The following is a 22,686-nucleotide window of genomic DNA, read 5'->3' as shown; positions in this document are numbered from 1 at the left end:
TGGACAAAACAGCATTGCATGTAGCTCAAATGGTTTGTAGAATTTATTCCAATTCCACTATCATAAACAAAAAGCAGCTTTTACAGAAATATGTACATGTCCATTCTTTTAAAATACTTGACATTTCAGAAACCATTTTCAGTTTGGCCCCTGAAAAAGGTTTAGTCTGTGTGACGCTCCATAGCTCATTTTAAACTCTTTTGGAGGTTCAGTCTCTTCTCTGCATCTGAGAGTTCTGAATAACTACAAAAATTGTGCCATCTGGTGGATGGGAGGAGGCGCTCGGATCAGCTGATGACATCAAGCTCGTCGTGGCTAAATGATTCACTGAAAACTTGTGAGGGATAAAATTATGGGCGAAAAAGAGTTAGCAAATCAACTTTCGAGCACGAGTATTGACACTTGGATTGAAGAGGTTCTTGCAGGGTTTTTGTCAGATTCTGACCAGGTCCTGCTTGGCCAGTCGATGTAACGTCAGGAGAGAATGTGAGGTGATGCGGCGCTATTGCAGGGAGTGCATGAAGCTGTCCAGATTGTACTCGCTGTCGTACTGTTGCTGGTCCCAGAGCTCTCCCAGGCCGTCCAGCACCGACTTCATGGAGGCCTTTCCTGAGGTCGACGTGGACTGTTCAGCCCTCTCGCTTCTGTCGCCCTACAAGACAACAAATACAAACGTTCATTCGGCTCTCTGCTTTCCCGCTAAGAAACAGAAACTATTCTAGCTACTTTGTCAAGCGTGAAGAGGTTGAGGAGCTGGTCCGTTCCCATGCTTTGCAGGCTGGCATTCTCCTGGCTGATGATGGTGTTTGCGATATTCATCTTGAACTTCTGCAGGCCCATGATCTTCTCCTCTAGGGTGCCTCGAGTGATGAGCCGGTACACGTTCACTACCCGTTTCTGCGCAACACAAAAACAACAGCTGTGTTTTAGATGAGGACCCTGACACCACCCGTGACACTTTGTTTACACTTTTGCCATTCGTCACCAGTGCTGCCATAGCTACCTTGAAAGCAATAGTCAGTAAAATACCTAAGTTACTTTACTGATTACTTGCTTTAAAAAAAGTAAATTAGTTACAAATAACAATACTGATTACTGGCTTTAAAAACTAAATTACCTTACTGATTCCTTGCTTTAAGTAACAGTTACTTTACTGATTACTTTTTAGGTTAAAAATGACTGATTACTTGCTTGAAAAAGTTATTTAGTTACCATACTGATTATGCTTTAAAGAATAAACTAAATTACTTTACTAATTACTTCCTTAAAAAGTAACATTACCTTTGTTTCCTTGCTTTAAAAAGTCACTTAGTAAAGCGCTTTGGGCACCATATGGTGTAGTTCAAGTGCTGTACTATATAAAAAGCAGTCCATTTACCATTAGTTATTTTACTGATTGCTCTCTTTAAAGAGTAGCTAAATTACTGAGTATTTTTAAAGAGTGAATTTACTGATTACATCCATTTAAAAGTAATATTGTTACCATACTGATTATTAGCTTTAAAGTGTAACTAAACTGATTACTTAATATAAAATTAAACTATATTACCTTACTGATTCCTGACATCAAAAATTTATTTTACCGATTACTTGCTTTAAAGAATATCTAAATAACTTTACTAATGTAATTAAATTACCTTACCAATTCCTTGCTTTTAAAAAGTAACTTAGTTACATTGATGATTACTTTCTTTAATGAGTAACTAAATTACTTTACTGCTTCATCCTGCTGGCAGTTAATTGGCATCATAAGTTTCCCTCTTTCTCGCAGTTGTTACTTGAATGTAGGTGCAAATGTGTTCCACAAAGTAACATTTGGCGGTTAGAGAACTAACTGTAGTTAGATTACTCAAGTGTAATAACTGCAGTGAGATTACTCAAATTACTTAGTAACTCTTTACTGGCATCTCTGAATATGCCACGCCAGCGCAGCCTCAAGCGCGTACCTGGCCTATCCTATGCGCGCGGTCCATGGCCTGCAGGTCCCTCATTGGGTTCCAGTCATGTTCCACAAACACCACCGTGTCAGCACCAGTCAGGTTCAGACCGAGCCCACCAACATGTGTGGTCAGTAAAAGCACATCAATGGACGGGTCGTTGTTAAACCTGGAGCAGAAAAGTCCAGATTTAGAAGGGCGGTTGAAGAGCAGATTAACTGCGTGAAGCGCCACCGAACACCCACCGGGAGACGATGGCGTGGCGCAGGCCGGCCTGCACGCTACCATCCAGCCTCAGGTATGTGACTGAAGGCATTTTGGGTTTCAGGAGGTCATGCTCAACAATATCCAGCATACTCTTTAGCTGACAGAAAATGAGCACGCGATGCTGAGCCACCACAGCCTCGGTGCTCCCTTCGGAACCCCCGCCACCGAGTCCGCAGTCGAGGAGCAACTGCATGAGCACACAAATTCATTGATTAAACAGAATCCGGAAAATAATAATTAAATAAATACATAATAAGAATGATTTACTAATGTGTGATGTATGCTTATTTGCTGCACTGAAGTGTACTGAATAAAAGTTAATCACCTGTTTTAGTGCAGAAAGTTTAGGGGCGTGCTGAATGTCCCGCAAGTTGGAGTTTTGGCCTGCTAGCTGCTCAGTGATGCGTTTGTACTCTGGATGCTGTGCGGTCAACACCAAGCTTGGATGGTTGCACAGCTTCCGCAGGTACTGCAGGGCCTGAAAGATGGAGCAGGTTACTATCAAATAACAGCAACAAAGTTCCACGGATCCTTGTGGTTCTCATCGGCTGTCGCACTAAGACAGAATTTGCCTTTCAGAAAATATGTGCAGGGTTTCCCCTCAGTGTTTATAGGCCTGGCTGTAGGGTTGTGCAATTCAATTATAATTATTTTATATATTCTATAATTATAATAATTATTACACTCCACAATAACAAAATCAGCATAATCGTGTAAAAAAAATAAAATAAAATAAATAATAGTATACTTTTTTTAGTTGTTTAAATTTATACATTTTCACCATTTTAAATTTTAAAATAACTAATATATTTTGTTTTATCCAAAAGGAACTTGCATAATTATAGCATTAAAAAGAATTTTACTTGTTTTAATATTTTTTTTGTTTTACATTTAAACATTTTCTTGTTTTGTACCAAAAAACAAATGACGCTCCTACTGCACAAGCTGCACTCCAACATAAATCAAATATATATTATTATAAATATATATGATAAATTATGTTTGGTCCAAAAGGAACTTGCACAATTAGTGTTTCTATTTTTAATTGGGCTTAATGTTTTTTAATGCTTAAACATTTTCTTCTTTTGTACCAAAAATAAACAATGCGTTTGAATAATTGTGATTTCAATTATTGACAAAATTATCGTGATTATTGTATTTTCCATAATCCTGCAGCGCCGCAAAACTGTCCAAATGCTTGGAATTTGAGCTTCTCAAATATCCCTTTTCTATGCTCGTTCATTTAATTGGACTGCTTGGCTTTGTGTTGAGAGAGAGAGAAAAAAATACATAAAAATAAAAATAAAACATTGGAAAACCATGTTCAACATTTTTTGCCTATTTTCTGACATGTTAAAGATCAAGCCAGTAACTGAATCATGACCATAATTGTTGTTTGTATATTTTCTGCAGTGTCAATTTGTAATGTACTGATTCAGAATAAAGGGATGGAAAATTGCACTTTTTTTTTTATACGATAACGCTGGACCAAAAAAATAAAAATAAAATAAAAAATTTCAACAGAATGATTGATTATTAAAATAATCCTAAATTAAGTCCTAATTGTAGTTTACTACCTGTACGCAACCCTCATTTGGCTCTCGATCCCCCAGTTGAGAATCCGTGCCCTAGATGTCAGTAGTGTTGAGGAACCGTACCTGGAAGACGTGACCTGTGGCCTTCAGTTTGGGCTTTTCCTCTTGCTCTGCAGAGGAAACCGAGATGCTGTCGTCTATGCTCGCCTTAGCTCGAGACTTGGCAAAGTCTTCATAGAGCTGAACCTGAACGTTTGTATGAAAAGTAAAAGCTTACACACACACACTGTATCTGAAAAAAAGTGAACTAATGTTGAACGCATGAGAGGTCAGTGACAGACCTGCAGAGGACTCAAGTTACAATAGTAGTCCTGAATTATTTTCGGAGGAAGGTCCTGCAGTACGTCCTCCTTCATCCTTCTCAAAAGGAAGGGTAACACTTGCCGATGAAGCGCCTCCATAGCCAAGACGCCTGCACGGAGAGAGAAAAAGAATGTTCTTTCTTTCAAACCACATTGACATGATCCAAGCATTTGGAGGAAGGAGACGGGAGCCGCCATACCGGCCTCCTGTTCCCGTGAGGAACTTTTGGCGTCACGACTGGCCAGGATCGGTTTGCCGTAACGCGCGGCAAACTGGCGCTCCGTCCCCAGGAAGCCCGGCATGAGGAAGTCGAAGAGGGACCAGAGCTCCAGAACGTTATTCTGGGGATGAGATGCGTGCAGAAAGTTAAGTACTTGATCAGTAAATAAAAACATGGCAAGAAGGACCTCACCTGAATCGGCGTTCCTGACAAGATGACTCGGAAATTGGCAGCCAACTGTTTAATAGCTTTGGAAAGTTTGGTTTTGCCGTTTTTGATGATATGACCTTCGTCAAGAATACAGTAATTGAACTTTACATTTCTGCAAAAGTGGAAATCAAAACCTGTGTTAATAAAAATTATGCTCTTTGAAATGAATCGATGGAATCTGGTGGGTACTCACTTGAAAAAGTCAATATCATTTCGCACAACATCGTACGATGCAACGACAAGATTGTGCTTTTTCACCTGGTGCTGCAACCTGAAAGCGAAACAAACGGATTTAGCATTTCTTTGAATAAGACACTCCACACAATCGTACGAGCTTACCGCATTCTCTCCGTTGGCGGGCCAGTGTAGTGCAGCGGATTGAGGTACTCTTTGGCGCAAAACTTTCCAACCTCATCCACCCAGTGACCGGTCAGTGTGGGCGGGCACACCACAAGAGAGGGCAGTGGGCTGCAGTCTGCCGCCTTCGTCTTGGCATACTCCTGAGCCCTGGAAAGGAATCAACCAATCAGAAAGCTGGCTCCAGCTCATATCAAATTCAGGTTGCATTTCCACCAAGGGACGTGTTGACATTTTGGCTGTGTGCTGTACCTGAGGTAGTGATCTCCTGCGAGAATGCAGATGGACTGCAGAGTCTTGCCGAGGCCCATGTCGTCGCACAGGATGCCGTGTAGCTTGTACTTGTTGAGGAAGGACAACCAGTTCACACCATCCTAGAAGATATAATTCACTCATGAATCTTGTGTGATGATCCATGCTCAACTTGACATGGCAAATCATGCAGTTAGAACATTGACTCCCATCATTCAACTCTAACTACAACTCTTTTATATAAAAAAAAAAAACAAAACAAAAAAAAACGACTGGACCATTCTACTGTGCAAAAACTGCTGTTCATCAATAAAAATAACCGAGTTATAGAAGCATTCAGTACACTAAAATCCCAAAGAAAATAAGGATGCGAAACAACATTTATTATTAGTTTTTTTAAATTGTAGCTTCATGGGTGTAATTTATACAATGGGGTTCAAATTACAAATTCAAAAACCAAGTCATTTAACTAATTGCTACATTAAAAATTGCTATTCTTGGATGAATTATTTCATCTTATGTATTGTTTTATTTGTTTTCACAAGAAGCAAGTCACATCTTTAGGGGTTCTTTGGATGATGAATCCAAATGCACAATTATCCCTACTGACACTAGAGGTCACCCAAGGGTGCTGAACGAAGCTTCGGGTAGTGAACCACTTTGTTCCAAAAAGGTTCAGAGCTTCAGAAAGCCTTGTTTTGCCATCACTATCTATATGTATACAGGAATTTAAAACAACCACTGTTTTCTTAAGATGGAACCCAGGAGCGGTAGATACAATGAAAAGCGCAGATGCCTAACAATCGAACCCTGCGGAACACCATACATTCTGTTATATATGTGAATTCATATTGCACATATTGGTCTGGCCACTTTCATTTTTACTCCAAATAATAATGAAATCATATGACATGCCATCACAAAATGTATAATATAAAAGGCAAATATGTCTCAAAATGGGTGGGGTTGTAACTAAGAGAAGAGAGTAAGTAATCATCAGCAGACCCTGATAAAGACGCATACCTGCTGGTACTTTCTTAGCTCCGCTTTAATGGGCACAGGGATGTTGTAATTCTCGAGCTTTCTGCCATCAAGGAGTTGTTCCAAGAAGTGTCGCTCTCTGGCCTTCTGTCGGACCAGGTCAGCAGACATGGCAGGAGGATCTGGTATGCCTGCCTGGGAAACAAGTAGACCACCTCAGAATGGGGGGGGGAGTGCTCGACAGTCCCTTAAAATAAGTGTGAGAAGCACTTCATGTTGGGTTCTTTGTGTGGTCCTACCTCGAGGGGCAACAGACGAATGAGTGTAGCAAAGCACTGCGTAGCCATGAAACGAATGCTGTCACTCGGATCGCTCATACGCCCTAACACGGGTACGACCAGCAGTACAATGTAGGGAACAATATCCACGTCCAACTGCTCCATCACACCTGAAAGCACGTCAGTCAAGGACAATCTCACCCAAAAACGCCTTACTTCAAACGCACCATTTCTTGAATGGGAGTCAGAGCGAGTCACGTGACAGCGTGTGAAGGATACAAGCCAACGCCTCGATGGCCCCCTCCTGTTTGGTGCAATCATGAATAGCAGCTAACCAGGGTAGGACGCACTCAAGAAATACATCCATGGTCTCCAGCATGGATATTTTACTAAGGACGCCCACACATCGCGCTGCCATGTGACGCACCGCTGTGTAAGGATGTTGTAGGCAGGTAAACAGATGAGGAAGGTGTTCCAGCAACTAAAATTGAGCAGAAAACAAAACATGAACATTCAGAGAAATAACTTGAGTAATCCCTCTGCAACTAAATAGTCTGAGCCTAGAAGTGGGTGGCCCAAGGAAGCACATCAACACCAATAAAGACTTGTCAGCACATTTATTGGAACAGACGATGATGTCATTGAAATACAATCGAATGGCCATGGTGGTTAAATCATACCAGCGGTTTGAGCTCATGCGACATTGCCCCAGTCATGACTTCAAGCACTTGTAGCGAGTTGACCAGTTCCTGAGCTGCAGCATCACCTCTTTCCAACTGAATCTGCCTATCTGGAACACACCGGAAAGTCCCTTAAACCTCATAACACCCCCACCTCCATGAGTCACAAGTGACTTAAGTTGAACATGTTAATACTGGTCTCATTATTTATTATATACAAATCTATATTATAGATGTTTGATAATATTTTTATGCAGACCAATACCAGAACGAGTACCATAGTCACAAGTATAAATTTGATACAACAAATTCCCCTCCAAATAATGACAGATTATTTTAAACAACACATAGATCCCAATACAGCATTTTTCCTTAAAACTGCATGAAATTAATGGCAATTTTCTATTCCTCTTATTTCAAATTCTTGATTGTAAAACGGCCACAAGAGGCTACCATTGCGAATACAGATAACTTGAAATAAGGCCTGTATCGACCCCGCCCTGTCATGATCTATACCATAACCTTGTATCCTTAAACACATATACAGTAATAAAGTCACACAATGCATTCTGGGAACTAAAAAGGGATTTTTTTATATATATTTTTTTTAAACAATACATTTACAGATAACCACCAATTACGACAACTGGGACGAGGCGGGCCTGCGATAGAAAAAAATTACTTCATGCATTATACATATTCTAAAACTAATCAGCCAATTAATGGATAATTGATAATTTTTCTGTCAAAAATCCATATCAATCTGGCCCTAGCATTTTTTATGCATTATACACAACAGTGACGCTTACAAAAGCATGAAGTTTGTGAATGTAATAATTCAACATACCGATAACATGATTTTCATTTACTGCGGTCCTTAAAGGCCCCACTGTGTTTTCCCAAAGGTACGGCAGGGACTTGGTCAGCTCAACACCGAAGTGCCTTGCGATGGTTGTTAGGGAGAACTCCGCCCCTCTCCTTTGAATAAGACATGGCTTCCTCTACAAGGAGAAAATATAACATAGGCAAAACCAGTTTGGTATCTTAATATTATATCAGCTCATCCCTCCATACCTCCTCATTGTCTATGCCAATGGTGCTTCCTGGAGGAAGGTCAGAGGTGGGAGTCTTGGCCGATTTTGGAACCGGGCCTCTTTTACTGGTGATAGCAAATGCTGCCCTTTGGTGACGGTACAGAGTCATGATGCCTCGAGTTTTGTTAACCATGTGATGCAGGCAGTCTTTGTCCAAACCACCTGATGTCAGACACGAAAAATAAATCAGTTAATGGAAAATCGGGATAACCACCTAAGAACATCAACTGACAGATTCATGTAGTGAGACCAAATTTAATACGACATCATAATGTTTGTTCAGCTTTCAAGTGCTGTTACCTTTAGAGTTTTCCTGTGTAGGTGGTACAGGACAAGCAGATGAGGGGGTAACTGTGGAGTCCGCACAGACGGATGTGCAGAGATTTTTGATAATCTTTGGGTTGGGACATGGTGAGCGTCCACAACACTGCTGCAGCAGCTTGGCAATGAAAGACGCTGCGTAGCCCTGAATAAGCGTGTTCTCCTCCCGCTTGATGGACTCCATCAGAGGCCGGACCAGCGGGTTGAGTTTGTCAGGAAGTACTTGCAGGTTGATCACTGCGCAGGCGGTGAACATGTGCACCCGGAGATGAAGCTGCTGCCATTCATTGCTGGTTTCCATGACTGTGGCTTGAGCCTGCTGCCGTTTATTGTCCAATACTTGCCATGGTTTTGCCTTCATATTCAAAGCGGCTGTTGATTCTGTAAAGACGGTGGTTAACTAGGGAATAAGCAGGAGAATGGAGTTGTGAGAAAATGCTGGGACTTTTAATACAGGTGCCTGATCAACTTGGTGCAAAGAGTTGGGTTTTTTTTTGTGGTCAGACAAACATCTCATACATTTGGTCCTTTGTTTACGATGGTCTCAACCAATGTTTTATGGAGTCGAATGGCACACAAATGATTAGTTTGAGTCCATTTGTATGTGCAAGCCAATCACAGCAGAAAAACAAAGATTTTTATTTTTAACAATTTTTTAAGTTTATATTTTTTAGATTTTTGGGGGGGTACAATTTTACATACATTTTTATTACAGTATTGTACCTATTTTATAACATTTATAATAGTTTGAACATTGAGAATGTTTAAACAGATAAATGTGACAAAATGCAAATGCCTCGATGATAAAAGTGTATAAACTGTGCTGTGAGGGGTTTTAGAGCCTTAAAACATTTATAATAAATGTAAAGCATAAAAGGTAACTATATCACGGATTTAATTTATTGCAGGTATTTTTTGGAATCGAACCCCCGCGGAAAACGAGGGAACACTGTACACTGTACTGTATGGTCCAGCACAACTTAGCTTCAGGGCTACCATCACATCAGGCTGTGAGAATCTTTTTAAAAATATATTATAAATACATAAGTGTGTATATATTTGGGGTGAGGCTCTAACAGCATTTTACAAGATTTCTAAAGCAAAGACCATACAAGGTATAATTGCCTCCTTCAGATGCCTGCAGTCCACCCACTGACAAGACAAACGGGGACATGAGTCATGCATTATGAAATATACAGCCCGATCCTCATGCATTGTTTTCAATCAAACAAAAAATACATGTGTGGAAAATGCACACTTGATTATGTATTGCTATGTGTTGGTGGTCATACCAGCTCATTGGCTTGATCAATAGTGAAAACACTACAATTGAGGCGGTCTTGCACGTCTATGTGAGCCTCAGAGAGCAAGGCGATGAGCTGCTTGCACTCATTCTGCATGCGTGTGAAAGGGATGGCAATCTCATCGTAATACAACTGCTCTGACAGGATGGCGAGAAGACGAGGCTGCACCGTGCTTGACACCATCTGGCAATCCTGATTGGGAAAGATTGAAATAGTAAATCAATATTTGATTTGAAATGTACAACCAGTGGCCTCATGCACAAAAAGAGAAAACAAAAATAAGTGTTTCACCTTTTGCAGAGTAGCCCACTCACAGAGCACCAGAGCTACAGCTATTCGCTGCAGTGCCGACTTTGAATTCAGGTGAAAGAGCAACAACTGGCCCAGAGACTCAGCTGGACGGATCTCTTGAGATGCTGCATTGAGATGAGGGTCACAGATACACCTACACAGAGCCCCCAACAATCTGGAGGAAAGGAAATAAAAATACACATGCTGAAATTCATGAAAAAGGGCACACTGGTCAGGAGAGGAAAAACAAACAAACAAGCATCACAGTGTACAGCAAAAATCCCACCAACTTACTTGGCAGCCATGAGGCGAGCACGGATCACCACATAGTCCCTTGATACCGGGTCATCGGTCACTGTCTCTGCCCCTGCTATATACTCCTGGACCGTTTCTTTGACAACGTTGGTCGATTGGCGTGCCTTCGAACCAGCTTTATCCTGTTACATTAACACAAATAGACTCAACATAATGTCAAAAAATTGCTACATGATTGCTGATCAGGTAAATACAGAGAAAGAACAACCTTGGAGCGGGCCTTGACTTCGAGCAGCATGTTGAGGTCTATGGGAATGTGCGAGGCCTGCATCATAAGACAAAGCCAGGCACCCATCCACGGACAGCTGGCTGCTACCACATACTGTTGTGGGGCCTGAGAGAGGAGCTCTGTCCACACCTGGAAGCAAGTATAATAAATATAGTTAAGGGCTGGTAACTCAAATAGTTATTAAAATAATATAAAATTGTCATGGGTACAAACATCGCAACAAACCTTTTGGATCAGTTCCAGAATTTCTTCATTGCTTTCTAGTATACAAGACTGGAAAATGTGGCGAAGCATATCTTGTAGGATCGGGTTGATCCACGTTGCACATTTCTGATAAAGATAAAGTATATCAGCTCTGGATATTATTAGCAAGCTTCCAAACAAACACCAAAAAAAAAAAAAAAAAAAACCCAGACAATATTCAAAAAATGTATTACACCACGCAGGACATCTCATATCCAATTTATCCTTTTCCAAACTTTACCTGGTCAGATTTTGACAGCAGTGTGAAAAGTGTTTCCAATGCTGCCCGTCTAACTGATGAGATGGTGTGCCTCAAGAAGGGCCAAACCCGGGGGACCAGCACTGTTAATGACTGCTGCATACTAGAGAGACAGAGAAGGTTTATCAACACAATTTCATTATGTATTATTCAGAAATAATATGCCCAAAGACATTTAAAAAAACAAAAAAAAAACAAGGATTAGAAACATCTAACAGTGAGTGTCTCAAATCCAAAAGAAAACAATGGAACCTCGTGATGAAGTACCTTGTAAGGTAAGTAACTAGATGAGAACGTCACAGTGATCACCACCATTTTATATGAAAGTCAGTGGTTCTTAACCTGGTTTCAGTTAATCCCCAAGGGGTTCGGCGGAGGTGAAGACACACACCCACACCCAACTCAAACAATTCATGATGATACACCTGACTTGGCCATTATTGACTACAGGTGATCACACTACACTGCTTGGCTTAATTACCCTGACAATAGCCAGATTGATAAATTGTGAGTCACTCAAGGAAGTTCTCCACAATATCAATCTGGGACTTCTCCACTGTGATTTGCTTGGGAAAGGTGAGACATTCTATTCAACACTTCAAGCTGATTGGACGATGCGGTATCTTGTACACATTTATTTTGACCAATCACGACAATGGATGAAAATGGCGCCTTCGGTACAAGATGTATTCTCCTGAGCTTGTGAAGTCACAAATACTGTGGGAATTCCGCTTGGCCTAACAGTGCTGCAGGGAGTTTGATGTGCTCAGCAGTCATCTTTTTTTGTTTTTTTTGTTTTTGTTATCATTAATAATGTTATAATCCCTTCAAAACTAAATAAGTCACGTGCAAAAAATAAAATAAAAAAATAAAAAAATAAAAAAGGTTGGAAACCGTAATACAAAGTCGTATGTATAACGGAATGTATGGTCCTCCACAGGGTTCCATTCCGGGGCCTCTTCTGTTTTCATTCCATCTGCTGCCCCTGGTTTCCACCTTAAGGAAACAGCAGTGTTGTTTTAAAGTGCTTTGCATGGCGATGGGGTCAAGGTGGAGAGCCAGATTCGGTGAAAAGTAATTCCCTTTTCATTTTGTTCATCAGTAAATTCTATAACTATGTTGTTCTTTTTTTTTAACGTTTACTTAACCAGGTTGGTCTCATTGAGATTAAAAACTTCTTTTCAAAGCAAGACCTGGTCAAGACAGGCAGCAGCAAAAGAACACTAAGTTACAGATAAAGTACAACATGAGACAAGTTAAAAATGTACAAAGTACAATATTTGGGATTAAATAAATCAATAAATGTGTTCAAACAGCCAAGCTAAGAACATCAACACTATATGGAAGATGTTTCCATGCCTTTCAATTTAGATTTAAAAACATTTAGGGACAACAGTTCCTTGGGGTTAAAGTCAATGTCAATCTGCTTTATTTTTCAATAAAGGACTTGGTGAATGTGCATAAGAAATTTGTGGGGTTTAGTACCTCCAACAAGGTTAAGAACCACTGAACTATTTTTCACCATTAGCTATTACTCAGTGAACCGCAATTAAACCAACCTGCACTGTCGAACCTGCGGGTAGGTTAGCAATGACGATAACAAGGTCATGATACTATTGGTGGAAGCAGTGAGGTCATCCAGATCCAAAAGAGCATCCCACAAAGTGTTTATAATGAACGGAACCTGTGGTGCACATAAAATTCCATTACCAACATTAAACCTTGATGATGACAACAATGTGGGAAAACGGTAACCCAAGTGTAGTTTAAAACACTTTACATGTTTTTCAAAGTAACAGTGCTTTGCCTGACTCTAAAACTAACCTTACTGGGCAGTAACTGTACCAATCCTTCCACCACAGGGATGAGTGCTGCAGCAGCCACAGCCCTGACATCATCATCAAGGTCTTGAAGTCCCACAGTGATGGCAGGGAGCAGCCGCGGGAGTAAAACAGAGATAAGGTCCTAAGACGCAAGACAAAAAATAAAAAAAATAAAATAAAATAAAAAAAGACAATAAGGTTAGAGCAGATCTGTCACAAGAGAATACTGTCCCATTTCTTCAAATTACTAATGCTATCATGAAGTGAGGAAAAATGTATTGTTTATCTTCACCCACCACTACCACCATCACCAAGCATATTCATGAACATAACATGATCTAATCACGCATTTCTCGGTCTACTCCAGCCAAAGTGAACAGATGGTACCTGTCGGACTGCAAGAGCATATTTGATTCCGAGCAGGCCTCCATGACGGACCTCCCACTGGTCTTCTTTGAGCAGCTTCAGCAGGACATCGACTGTCATAGCCACACCAGTCTCATTCATGTGGCGAAGCGCCACACCAAGCGTCTGAGCACACGTCTCCCGGACAGGTGCCACTACCTGTTTAAAAGATTAAGACGGTTCAAGTAGGATGCCTACAATAAATTTGTCATGTGACTTAACTTTAGCAAAGTCTGCGTACTTTTTTTTTAATAAGCAATAACACTCTCATTGATAAGAATTCTGACAATGTGGTTGATGAACCAGAGCTATACGTGATGAAAACCAACCTCATCTGATACGAAATCTCCAAAACGGTCCAGAGCAAAGACACACAGCAAACGGATGACGAGGTCTTGTATCCACTCCTCATGCTGCCGCAGCATCTTTGCCAATGTCACAGTTCCACAGTTAGTGCTGAAATCCCCTGCTAGACATTATCAACTCGCATGCATAATTTTCATATACCTGCTCTGCAGTGCTTCCTGCAAGCTTGCCACCTCCTGCACCGTGGGACTTGAGGATTTCTCGAAGACCAGTGCCTGCACCATGACGGATCTGTAAGCAACAGGATTGATACAATTTATCTTTTTGTCTCTAAACACCACAATGGATTTGAAATGAAACAAGATGTGCGTTAAATGCTGACGTTCAGTTTTAAACTGAAAGTATACCCATCTAAATCAGGTGTAACAATTACAACATGCCTCCCACTTTTTCTTCCTTGGTCATCAAAGCGGAGGATCTGTGTACCATTTTATGCCGGAGCAATTTTGTATTTATTTTTTTAACGCAGCGGGAGTTTGCTATACTCCCACGGTTGTCATTTATAGTGTGATGGATATTCATTGGCAAATGCAGTTGGACAGAACAAGGTTTGCGAGGAGACAAACAGCACAGTATATGACTAGGAGTTCTGCATTTATGCCTTTTGGGCATTCACCCACTCACAGTTGTGAATGTTACAGCTTCAAAGTGCAGCTCCCGTCACAGTAAAATAGCACAAGCGTAGGATGTGAAGGACAATATTTTGCAGATGCACTGGCTTCATTCAAAACTCCAATGTGGATTAATTTCAGTTTCACACTGAATGCAGTGACAAGTGAATGAAAACAACATTTTGCTGTCTGCAAACATTGAAATGTCCTGCACTTTTTAAGGGAATACAAACTGAACAATATGACTACGCTCCTCCTGTGTTGATAACGTCATCCTAATAATGCTTGCTGGATGCACGACAGTCGAGCAACTCAAAAAGGTAATGTTGCAGCTACTAGGCACAAAGAAGTGCAGGAGTTGCCTTTTGAGAGTAGCATTGTTTTTAAGGCTAAAATTAAAATAATACGCTAGGGCCATTGGCGCTCACGACGGGCCCCCAGGAGAAGGATTTAAGGACCCCAGTGCTGTCCCCTCAGTCAATTACCTCACTCAGCTAATTTAGCATGTATGTGCTGCTGTGCTGTTCCTTGTAGTATTTAAGATCTTCCACCTTAACTAGTGAAACTCTGCTCTATAGCGCATTAAGGATTCAAATAACTTTTTTTTTTTTTTTTTTTACCTCCCATGAAGGATTAAAGAGGTCATTGCAGAGCTCTTCACAGAAGCTTTCCAAAGGCCACTCCTGTGTCTAAAAATATTCAAAGGAGATTAGTAATAGTACAATTCATACAATTTTCATTAGATATTAATACATTTATCAACATATTCCCTGTTTCATTACCTCGTCTGAGAGACTGACATTATCTGGAACTTTGTTTAGTAGGACCTTATGTTCCGTTGTTGGCTGGTCAATAACTATGTTGGTCGTTTTCCTTCGTTTCTCTTCAGGCTCACCTTCAAAACTGTCATTACTGGGGGGAAAAAATAAAAAATAAAAAAAAATAAAAAAGTAAAAGGTCATCATGTCATCAAAGATGTAGATATCAACTGTATATAAACCAAGTAGCAAGCTTACAATACTTCATACGTTAACTTTTGTATGCCCTTCATGACAAGATACTAAAAAAATACTGCTGAATAGTGTATTTTTCCCCCAATTTGTTTGTATGCATCCCTAAAAAAGGCCCAACAAGGATGTACTTTCAGCAGCCTGCCACAGGAGCAGCTGACAGTTCTATACAGCATGACTGAACTGGTTCCGCGATCATTATCACTGTTTGGTTTGGCACTGCTGCCACAAAGAAAGACAAAACATGACCGCAACAGAGGGTGTAGTATAAATACTTTGTAAAAATGCATCATATATTTATTGCACACTTTTTTGATATGTAAAGTGGAGTGACACCAACGACAGTCTACAACAGGCTTCCCCAATACTGGTCCTCAAGGGCCGGAGTCCCGCAGGTTTTAGATGTTTCCATACTCCAACACACTTGGTTCATATCATCAGCAAGCTCTGCAGAAGCTTGATAATGATCCTGATCTTTCAAATCAGGTGCGTTGGAGGACGCAAATATCTAAAACCTGCAGCCTCTGAAGGACCCTGGCCCTCAAGGACCAAGATCGGGGTAGCATGGTCTACAATTTCCTTGTGTAGTCACCATACTTGGTACAAGATTATATTTAATCAAATGTATACCAAAAAAAAAAAAATGCAAAACTATGCACTGTGCAGTTTCCTTATACGCTTTGCCTCACCTTTTTTCATTCGGATCCAAGTCTCTGGATTTTTGTTTTGCAACTAGCTTTGCCAGCCTCTTTGCCTTATTCTTCTGGCGATTGCTCATGCCTGGCCGGAATTCGGAGTCTATCAATTCGGCAGCTTGAATAGGCTGAGAAGATTACATTTGTTATTTCATTTCATGAGACAATACACAAACACAGATGTTCACCAATACTGTTACAAGTGTCTGATTACTGACATTGCTGTTTTATACGAGTGACAAAGATTTACAAAGTAACAGGAGTGCTATAAAACAGTGTTGAAACTTGACAGGCTAAAATTCAAATTTCCCACTCATTGTTGGGAAATTTGATTGAAGAGACCATCTAAGCTAGACTTTATTTTATCATTTCCTTCTTTACCTTACAAAGCAACATTTAAAGACACACTATTGAACTCTGAGAATTATTTGCATTATTTGCCTAACTCCTCATCGACCAACACAGCTAATGCAAAACACCTGGTAGCAGAAGCATACTTCGTTTGGATTAGGAAAAGCAGTGATACTAAAATGAAGACCTACAACATGATTACGGGAACTGGATCCTGCAGTGATCTTGCTTCCGTGAGGCCTTGGACACGTATAGTCGAGGTCCTCGTCATTGAACAGCTCCTCTGTGTCCATGCCAATCGCAGCACCTATGTCAAGTCCCAACTTCTTCTGAAGAAGCTTCCTTTGGCAGGCCAGACGTTCCTTGGGGTCCATCTCACCTGAAAATACAAAACAGGTGGCAGTGGTGGACTGGCACAAAACATTTTGATTTAGCCACCCCAGCCCACCCCAGTTGTTGACTACCAACAACTCTATATTGAAAAATAGATGAATGAGCTGCTCCCTGTTTAGCGGCGGGAAATAATTAAATAGCACCGAATCTGGCCCAAAAGACACCAACCCACTAGGCATCTGCCAGTCCAGCCCTGACGGTTTGGAACCTATTAATCAAGCAGGATGACGAGGACAACAGGAACAAATAACTTATTAAACAAACACAAAAATGTGTTCACCAAAGTGTTCCTGGTTATGTAATGTTCAAGTGTGTTGTCAGAGTAGTCAATCATAAAATGCTTATGAATTAAACCACCAGGAAAAGCAGTTTGTGCGCACATGGTTACAAATGTGATGCAAATGACAAGTGTTAAGCTTTTCGCAGTTCTGTTTAAATTGAGAAAACGTTTCAAAAACACAATTACAACAAAACATGGCGTCTTCACCTCATCGTTCTTGTGTAAAGATGGACTGAGTCACTTACACATTTTGTCATCCTGCAATTCAAACTCTGCCCCAGCAGATCCCAAAAGAGATGCACCATGTTTGAGTAGGCGGGAAATGTCAAAATGGTAGAAACTCAGCCTGTCACAAGCTGGATCCTCTGGTAATGACTCTGTAAGAAAAGAAACAGATAACTTTCGTTAAAGTGAATTGATACAAACCTTTGGTATTTCCATATTAACCTTCTTCTATAAATAAATAAAAAGAAAAACAAAGGGCACTGTGAGCATAGACTATCATTCTTGAAACAAATCACATCTTCGCAAGCATGCCCCCCGCTTCATTTCCTATCATCTGACCAAATATTTTTGTTGGATGTCATAAAGTGAATTTTAAAAAATACGGTGCTCACCAATTTAAAATACCAAGCATATTTTTCATTAAACAAAAGCAAATTGTATTCACAAAAAAAAAGAAAAAAGAAAAGTTGAGATAATTTAACAGATTGCGTTTAAATACATCCAGAGTTTTGTTCGCCTTTATTTTCCGTAACTAAACCAAACAAACATGCAATGAGTGCTGATACGGCCAGCCTTGCCAATCACCTTCTTTAGGCTTCGGTGCAGGGTTCCACTCTGGAATATTTTTCACAATAGCTTCTACAGCTTGGCCTGAAGCTATACGAGTGTCCCAGTTGGGACTCCTTAGATAGGTCAAGACCTTAGAATAGACAAAGCCAATTTATTATATTGATGATGTCAGATGAGCAGAACAATTACAACTGAAAACACACTGATAAACAAGCCATCTAAATAGCTAGCTGAAGTTAGCATAGTTATCTTATGACACGAAATGACAGTCATTAAAAACTACTTTTGATGTAAGGTAATCAAACATACCTTAGATAATAGATTATTGAGTTCATGTGGGTGGAGTTTCACCACTTCTCCAAGCTGCTGGGCTGCTGCTTTCCTAGTGACTGGAGTTGTTCCAGTGTCAAGGAGGATGAACAAACGATCAAGTCTAGAAATAAATGTATAAGGTCACCACAAAAAACACGGAACAAGCGACACAGCAGTGGCTGCATAAGCCGATATTAATTGCTCTACAATTACAGGAAGCTGGTATGTGAAGCTGGAAGTAGAAGTACCTCAAGAATAGACTGTGATCACTCATCAATTAATTCATATTTTATTGTTGCTTAGGAATGCATGGGACAGTAGACATGTCTAACGATCAACAGTGCTTTATTTAAGCAGTCTATAAATACAGTGGAGTGGATTAGAGGTGTGCAGGTTTTGCAACCAGGTAAAACTAATGCTTTAAGTTCAAATACAACATAGTGGTAGATCCACTGTCACACCTAGACGACTTAAAAACAACAAAACACTTGAAACATTCTACGTGTGCACAGCCAGGCAAAAGTAGTCAAATTATTCTGATAAAATTCAAAAGCATATTGATACTGATCAAAATTGCTCCTCGACATCTGCACTTCGAATCTAAATAGTGCTGCTCAGATTTACGGGGTTAGCGGATCCAACCATCAAGTCATCACACGTTGTTGTTGTTATAATGCAACTATCCAGCAACTTGAGTGCAATACATAAGCAGTGGTGTATATAGACAACGCTGCACCATAAAATGAAGGAGTAATATGGAACCAGCGTTAACATGATCGCGAATGTGTGCAACGGCGAGTGACTCAAGTTTTGCCCTGGCGTTACACTGCGTTTGGAAACCGGCGGTTAGGATAGCTTAGCTCTCGCAACGCCGTTTCTTTGGTATATCGAACACCACACTAAGTATGCTAGCTAGCCAATTGTTTAAGTGAAGTCCGACACATAAAAACTATCATGCGTTAGCAAAACGTAGGCCGGTCTTACCTTGTAACAGCCATGTTCAGGAGTCCTTTCGCTCTTCCTGTTCCACATTCAAATCGAAACTAGGAACTCAACAGGACTGCTGCAAAAAAAAAAAAAACGTTCCAAAGTGGCGAATAATAGCAGGGGGAGTCATTAGCTAGTTAGCAGCTAACAGCTAGCGGTAGCGAGTCGAGGCCCAACCGTCTGCGGATGTGCTACAGACCGCCCCAAGTGTGCCTAACCAAAGACGCCGAGTTCACAATCAATTCATGGCTTCAAAGTTGTCTCGCTTGCATCCCCCGTATCTTCTGGCAGCATGTATTACCAAGTACCAGACGCATATCAATCTATAGCTTACGTCACCCTTCAGAACTCTTCGCAGATAAATATTTCAACCTAATTAAGTATAAAGAGTTATTTTGTGGCGCTGCAAGGGCGACCCAGTAGACTGTTTTTATATGAGGGGCCATCTTGCATTTATTCCTTCCTCAGTGGTAGGCGATCGCTGATTGGCTACACACATCAGAGCGAGCCAATCAACGCACAGGTTTAAAGGCGAGACGAATAAAGAAAAAAACACGTGAATGGACGTTTTCTTTTTTTAATCTTTGACGCGAATACATTATTTAATTCTGTCGGGGAGATTTAAAAACACGACATTTAACTAATACATCAATTTGTGCGTACCCCACAAGAACGTACTTATGAATCGTTTGACATGGCTTTGTTTTTCAAAGCTGTCATCATTTTTTTTATTTATTATTATTATTACTAGTATGTTGTCTGTATTTGATTTAGTTTAGTTTTTTTTTAGTTCTTTAAATCTGGAGGAGGGGTCGGATGACAATACATAGAGCTGACCGTGGTGCTGAACACTTTCCTTCTTATACTTCTTCTTGACAAGCTAAAGAAAGAAAGAAAGAAAGAAAGAAAGAAAGAAAGAAAGAAAGAAAGAAAGAAAGAAAGAAATGTGACTATACAGTGGTCCCTCGTTTTCCACTGGGATTAGGTTCCACAAAATACCCGCAATAAATGAAATCCGCGAAATAGTAAGCTTTATGTTTTACATTTATTGTAAATGTTTTAAGGCTCTAAAATTCCTCACCACACAGTTTATAGACTTTTCTCATCGACATTTACATTTTCTCACATTTGTCTCTTGTTTAAACATTCTCAATGTTCAAACCTTCATAAATTTTATAAAATAGGTACTGTAAAGAAACCATCCATCCATCCATCCATCCATCCATCCATCCATCCATCCATCCATCCATCCATCCATCCATCCATCCATTTTCTTAACCTCTTATTCCTCACAAGGGTCGCGGGGGTGCTGGAGCCTATCCCAGCCGGCTCCTGGCAGTAGGCAGGGTACACCTTGAACTGGTTGCCAGCCAATTGCAGGGCACACAGAGACGAACACCCACTCACAAGCATACCTAGGGACAATTCAGAGCGCCCAATTAACCTGCCATGCATGTCTTTGGAATGTGGGAGGAGACCGGAGTACACGGAGAAGACCCATGGATGGATGGATTGATAGTTAAACCCTTATGTTTGCATTCCTGTTGCTAAGAAAAACAGGCAAAAATCACTCCAAGGAGAGCGGAGGGAGCTTCACTGATAATGATTCAAGCTGGTTAACGCCTAAATGTAGAAAACAAAATAATACATATATCACACTTAAAAATGACTCTTACCATTTAAGAAGTGTTCAGTACGTACAAAGCACTGTCATCTTGGTTAGCCTCCATTTCAAATTGTTCGGGTCCACTCTTTCACTACTTTTACACATTTTCTCTCACGTTAGAGTCCATGGCAAAAACATGGAATGATAATTTCGTTTCCATCATGTTATGGTTGGAACATCAAATTTTCAATTTTTGATCCCTATATTCTACTGATATCTGGTTAATGTATTTAATATTAGCTTTATTTAATATTATTTGCAAAATAAAAAGTATTTTCCGTCAATGTTTTAAAAGTTTTAACACCTTAAATTCAGTTTGCTACACTTAGCCTAACGTCCAAGACCCCATTTAAGCCGTGCAGTGCCCAACTCATGACCTCGATAATGACAATGTGGTCTCTCTCCCTATAGCCAAAGCTGCAGCTGCCCCTTCCTATAGGCGTCCTTCCTTAATTACAGCGCTTTTCCATGAGTCGCAGAATTGTAAAACTTGTAATGATGGATGATTTTAATGCAGTTAGCGGCATTTAGCCTAACATACAAGACCACAATCCGGCCATTGCGGGGCCCTCATTCATCAGCTGATGACATCATGACCCCACTTTCTCCCTTTCATACGCCCCAAAGCAGCTGACCCTTCCTACTCAGTGTTTTCAATTACATCTCTTTACCAAAAGTCATGGGAGTCATAAAACTTGGTCATGCAGTCCCTCCATAATAAGGTCATTATGACATCTACTTCCCCCTTCCTCATAGCTGAAGCAGCCATCACTTCCTACTCAAGTTTTTTAATTACAGCTTTCCTTTCTCAAGTCAAAATGTTCTGCGAGAGGTCAGCTTGCATCTTGTGTCACTGAGAGAAGCACATGGTTTTATTGGTCATTTATTTATTTGTGTATTTATGTATTTATGTATTTTTTTATTCATGTATTTGTGCAGTTATTCATTTATTTACTTATATTCTGCAATAATAACATTGTATTGATGTATATTCAAGTTTTCAATTTAAATGTAATAATAACCGACATATTGAATCATAGCAAATTATCGTTGTAAATGTGGATGAGTCACCTTGGACAGCAGTTATTAACTCACACAACCAGAAGAAGTGCAGGCACTTGTACAAACATTTTTAGGGGCAGGTGCACGAGCCCTTACAACTGGATATATTTACTGTAACTTACAAGTCCACAATCAACAGTGTAATCATATACGATAACTCAAGTTGTCTAAGTGAATAAATAACAGGAAACAAATAATCATAAATGCAGTATATTTTAACTTAAAATTTATCAAAACCCCACTCTGTTAAATCTGAAACATCCAATATTAATATTTGTGGTCATGCCTTTTCCCCTTCAGACTTTCACATCAAAATAATTTAAATTAAAAATGTTAAATTAAATTAAAAAAAATTCATTTTTTGGACAGAAGTAAAGATCTAATTTATGTCTGCTATAGTTGTGTGTAATTTTGTCTTCATTAAAAAAAAAAAAAAAAAAAAGAAAGAAAAAAAAAGACAAATGTAACAACTGGACAAGGAAAGAAAATCAGATTACATTCATAGAAAATGTGAAGGCATTGTTATGCATCAATGCTCCGTTTAGGAAAGTCAGGTCAGCAGCCATTTAGTGGTGCTCTAATGGTAAATATTGTGGTTAATAATGTCAAGAATTGCACAAATACTATTATTACTTGTCTGTCCGATGCGGTGTTTCAGAGACCTGCATTGCAGGCTACTGCTTGAGTGTTTAGTGCATGGAGGAGGAAGGCGCTACATCAGGACTAGGGGGTGCTATACTATGGCCTCATAAGACGTCTTTGTATCCCCAGTTAAGGTCCAAGTGCATTCATAT

At 40.1% G+C, this 22,686-nt stretch overlaps 1 protein-coding gene across 1 annotated transcript; it reads right to left on the bottom strand.

Annotated features, from left to right (window-relative positions):
• Positions 1–25: 25 nt before the first annotated feature.
• btaf1 (BTAF1 RNA polymerase II, B-TFIID transcription factor-associated) lies at positions 26–19,627 on the bottom strand. Its single transcript, XM_077494488.1, has 38 exons — positions 19,162–19,627; positions 18,175–18,298; positions 17,881–17,995; positions 17,316–17,447; positions 16,589–16,776; positions 16,041–16,174; positions 15,124–15,253; positions 14,962–15,030; positions 13,872–13,961; positions 13,694–13,789; positions 13,347–13,523; positions 12,961–13,101; positions 12,696–12,820; positions 11,119–11,239; positions 10,860–10,964; positions 10,614–10,763; positions 10,385–10,527; positions 10,091–10,265; positions 9,788–9,991; positions 8,475–8,895; positions 8,155–8,336; positions 7,928–8,081; positions 7,081–7,190; positions 6,680–6,881; positions 6,422–6,570; positions 6,165–6,317; positions 5,142–5,263; positions 4,872–5,039; positions 4,726–4,803; positions 4,515–4,644; positions 4,302–4,443; positions 4,081–4,211; positions 3,863–3,985; positions 2,530–2,682; positions 2,183–2,391; positions 1,947–2,106; positions 727–897; positions 26–652 (listed from the first exon to the last, which is right to left on the bottom strand). Exons 1-38 carry the CDS (start codon positions 19,173–19,175, stop codon positions 503–505), a joined length of 5,541 nt encoding a protein of 1,846 aa, XP_077350614.1. The 5' UTR covers positions 19,176–19,627; the 3' UTR covers positions 26–502.
• Positions 19,628–22,686: the final 3,059 nt, after the last annotated feature.

The sequence above is a fragment of the Festucalex cinctus genome, chromosome 14 (genome assembly GCF_051991245.1).
Source record: "Festucalex cinctus isolate MCC-2025b chromosome 14, RoL_Fcin_1.0, whole genome shotgun sequence".
NCBI lineage: Eukaryota > Metazoa > Chordata > Actinopteri > Syngnathiformes > Syngnathidae > Festucalex > Festucalex cinctus.
The sequence above is the reverse complement of the archived record's forward strand: the minus strand, read 5'-3'. Positions and strand labels throughout refer to the sequence as shown.

Excerpts from the sequence above, each read along its gene's own strand:
- btaf1 (XM_077494488.1), bottom strand. Across the intron at positions 13,102-13,346 it reads ATGCTCTTGCAGTCCGACAG|GACCTTATCTCTGTTTTACT; the intron begins GTACCATCTGTT and ends CTTGCGTCTTAG. Across the intron at positions 11,240-12,695 it reads CCGCAGGTTCGACAGTGCAG|TATGCAGCAGTCATTAACAG; the intron begins GTTGGTTTAATT and ends CTGTCTCTCTAG.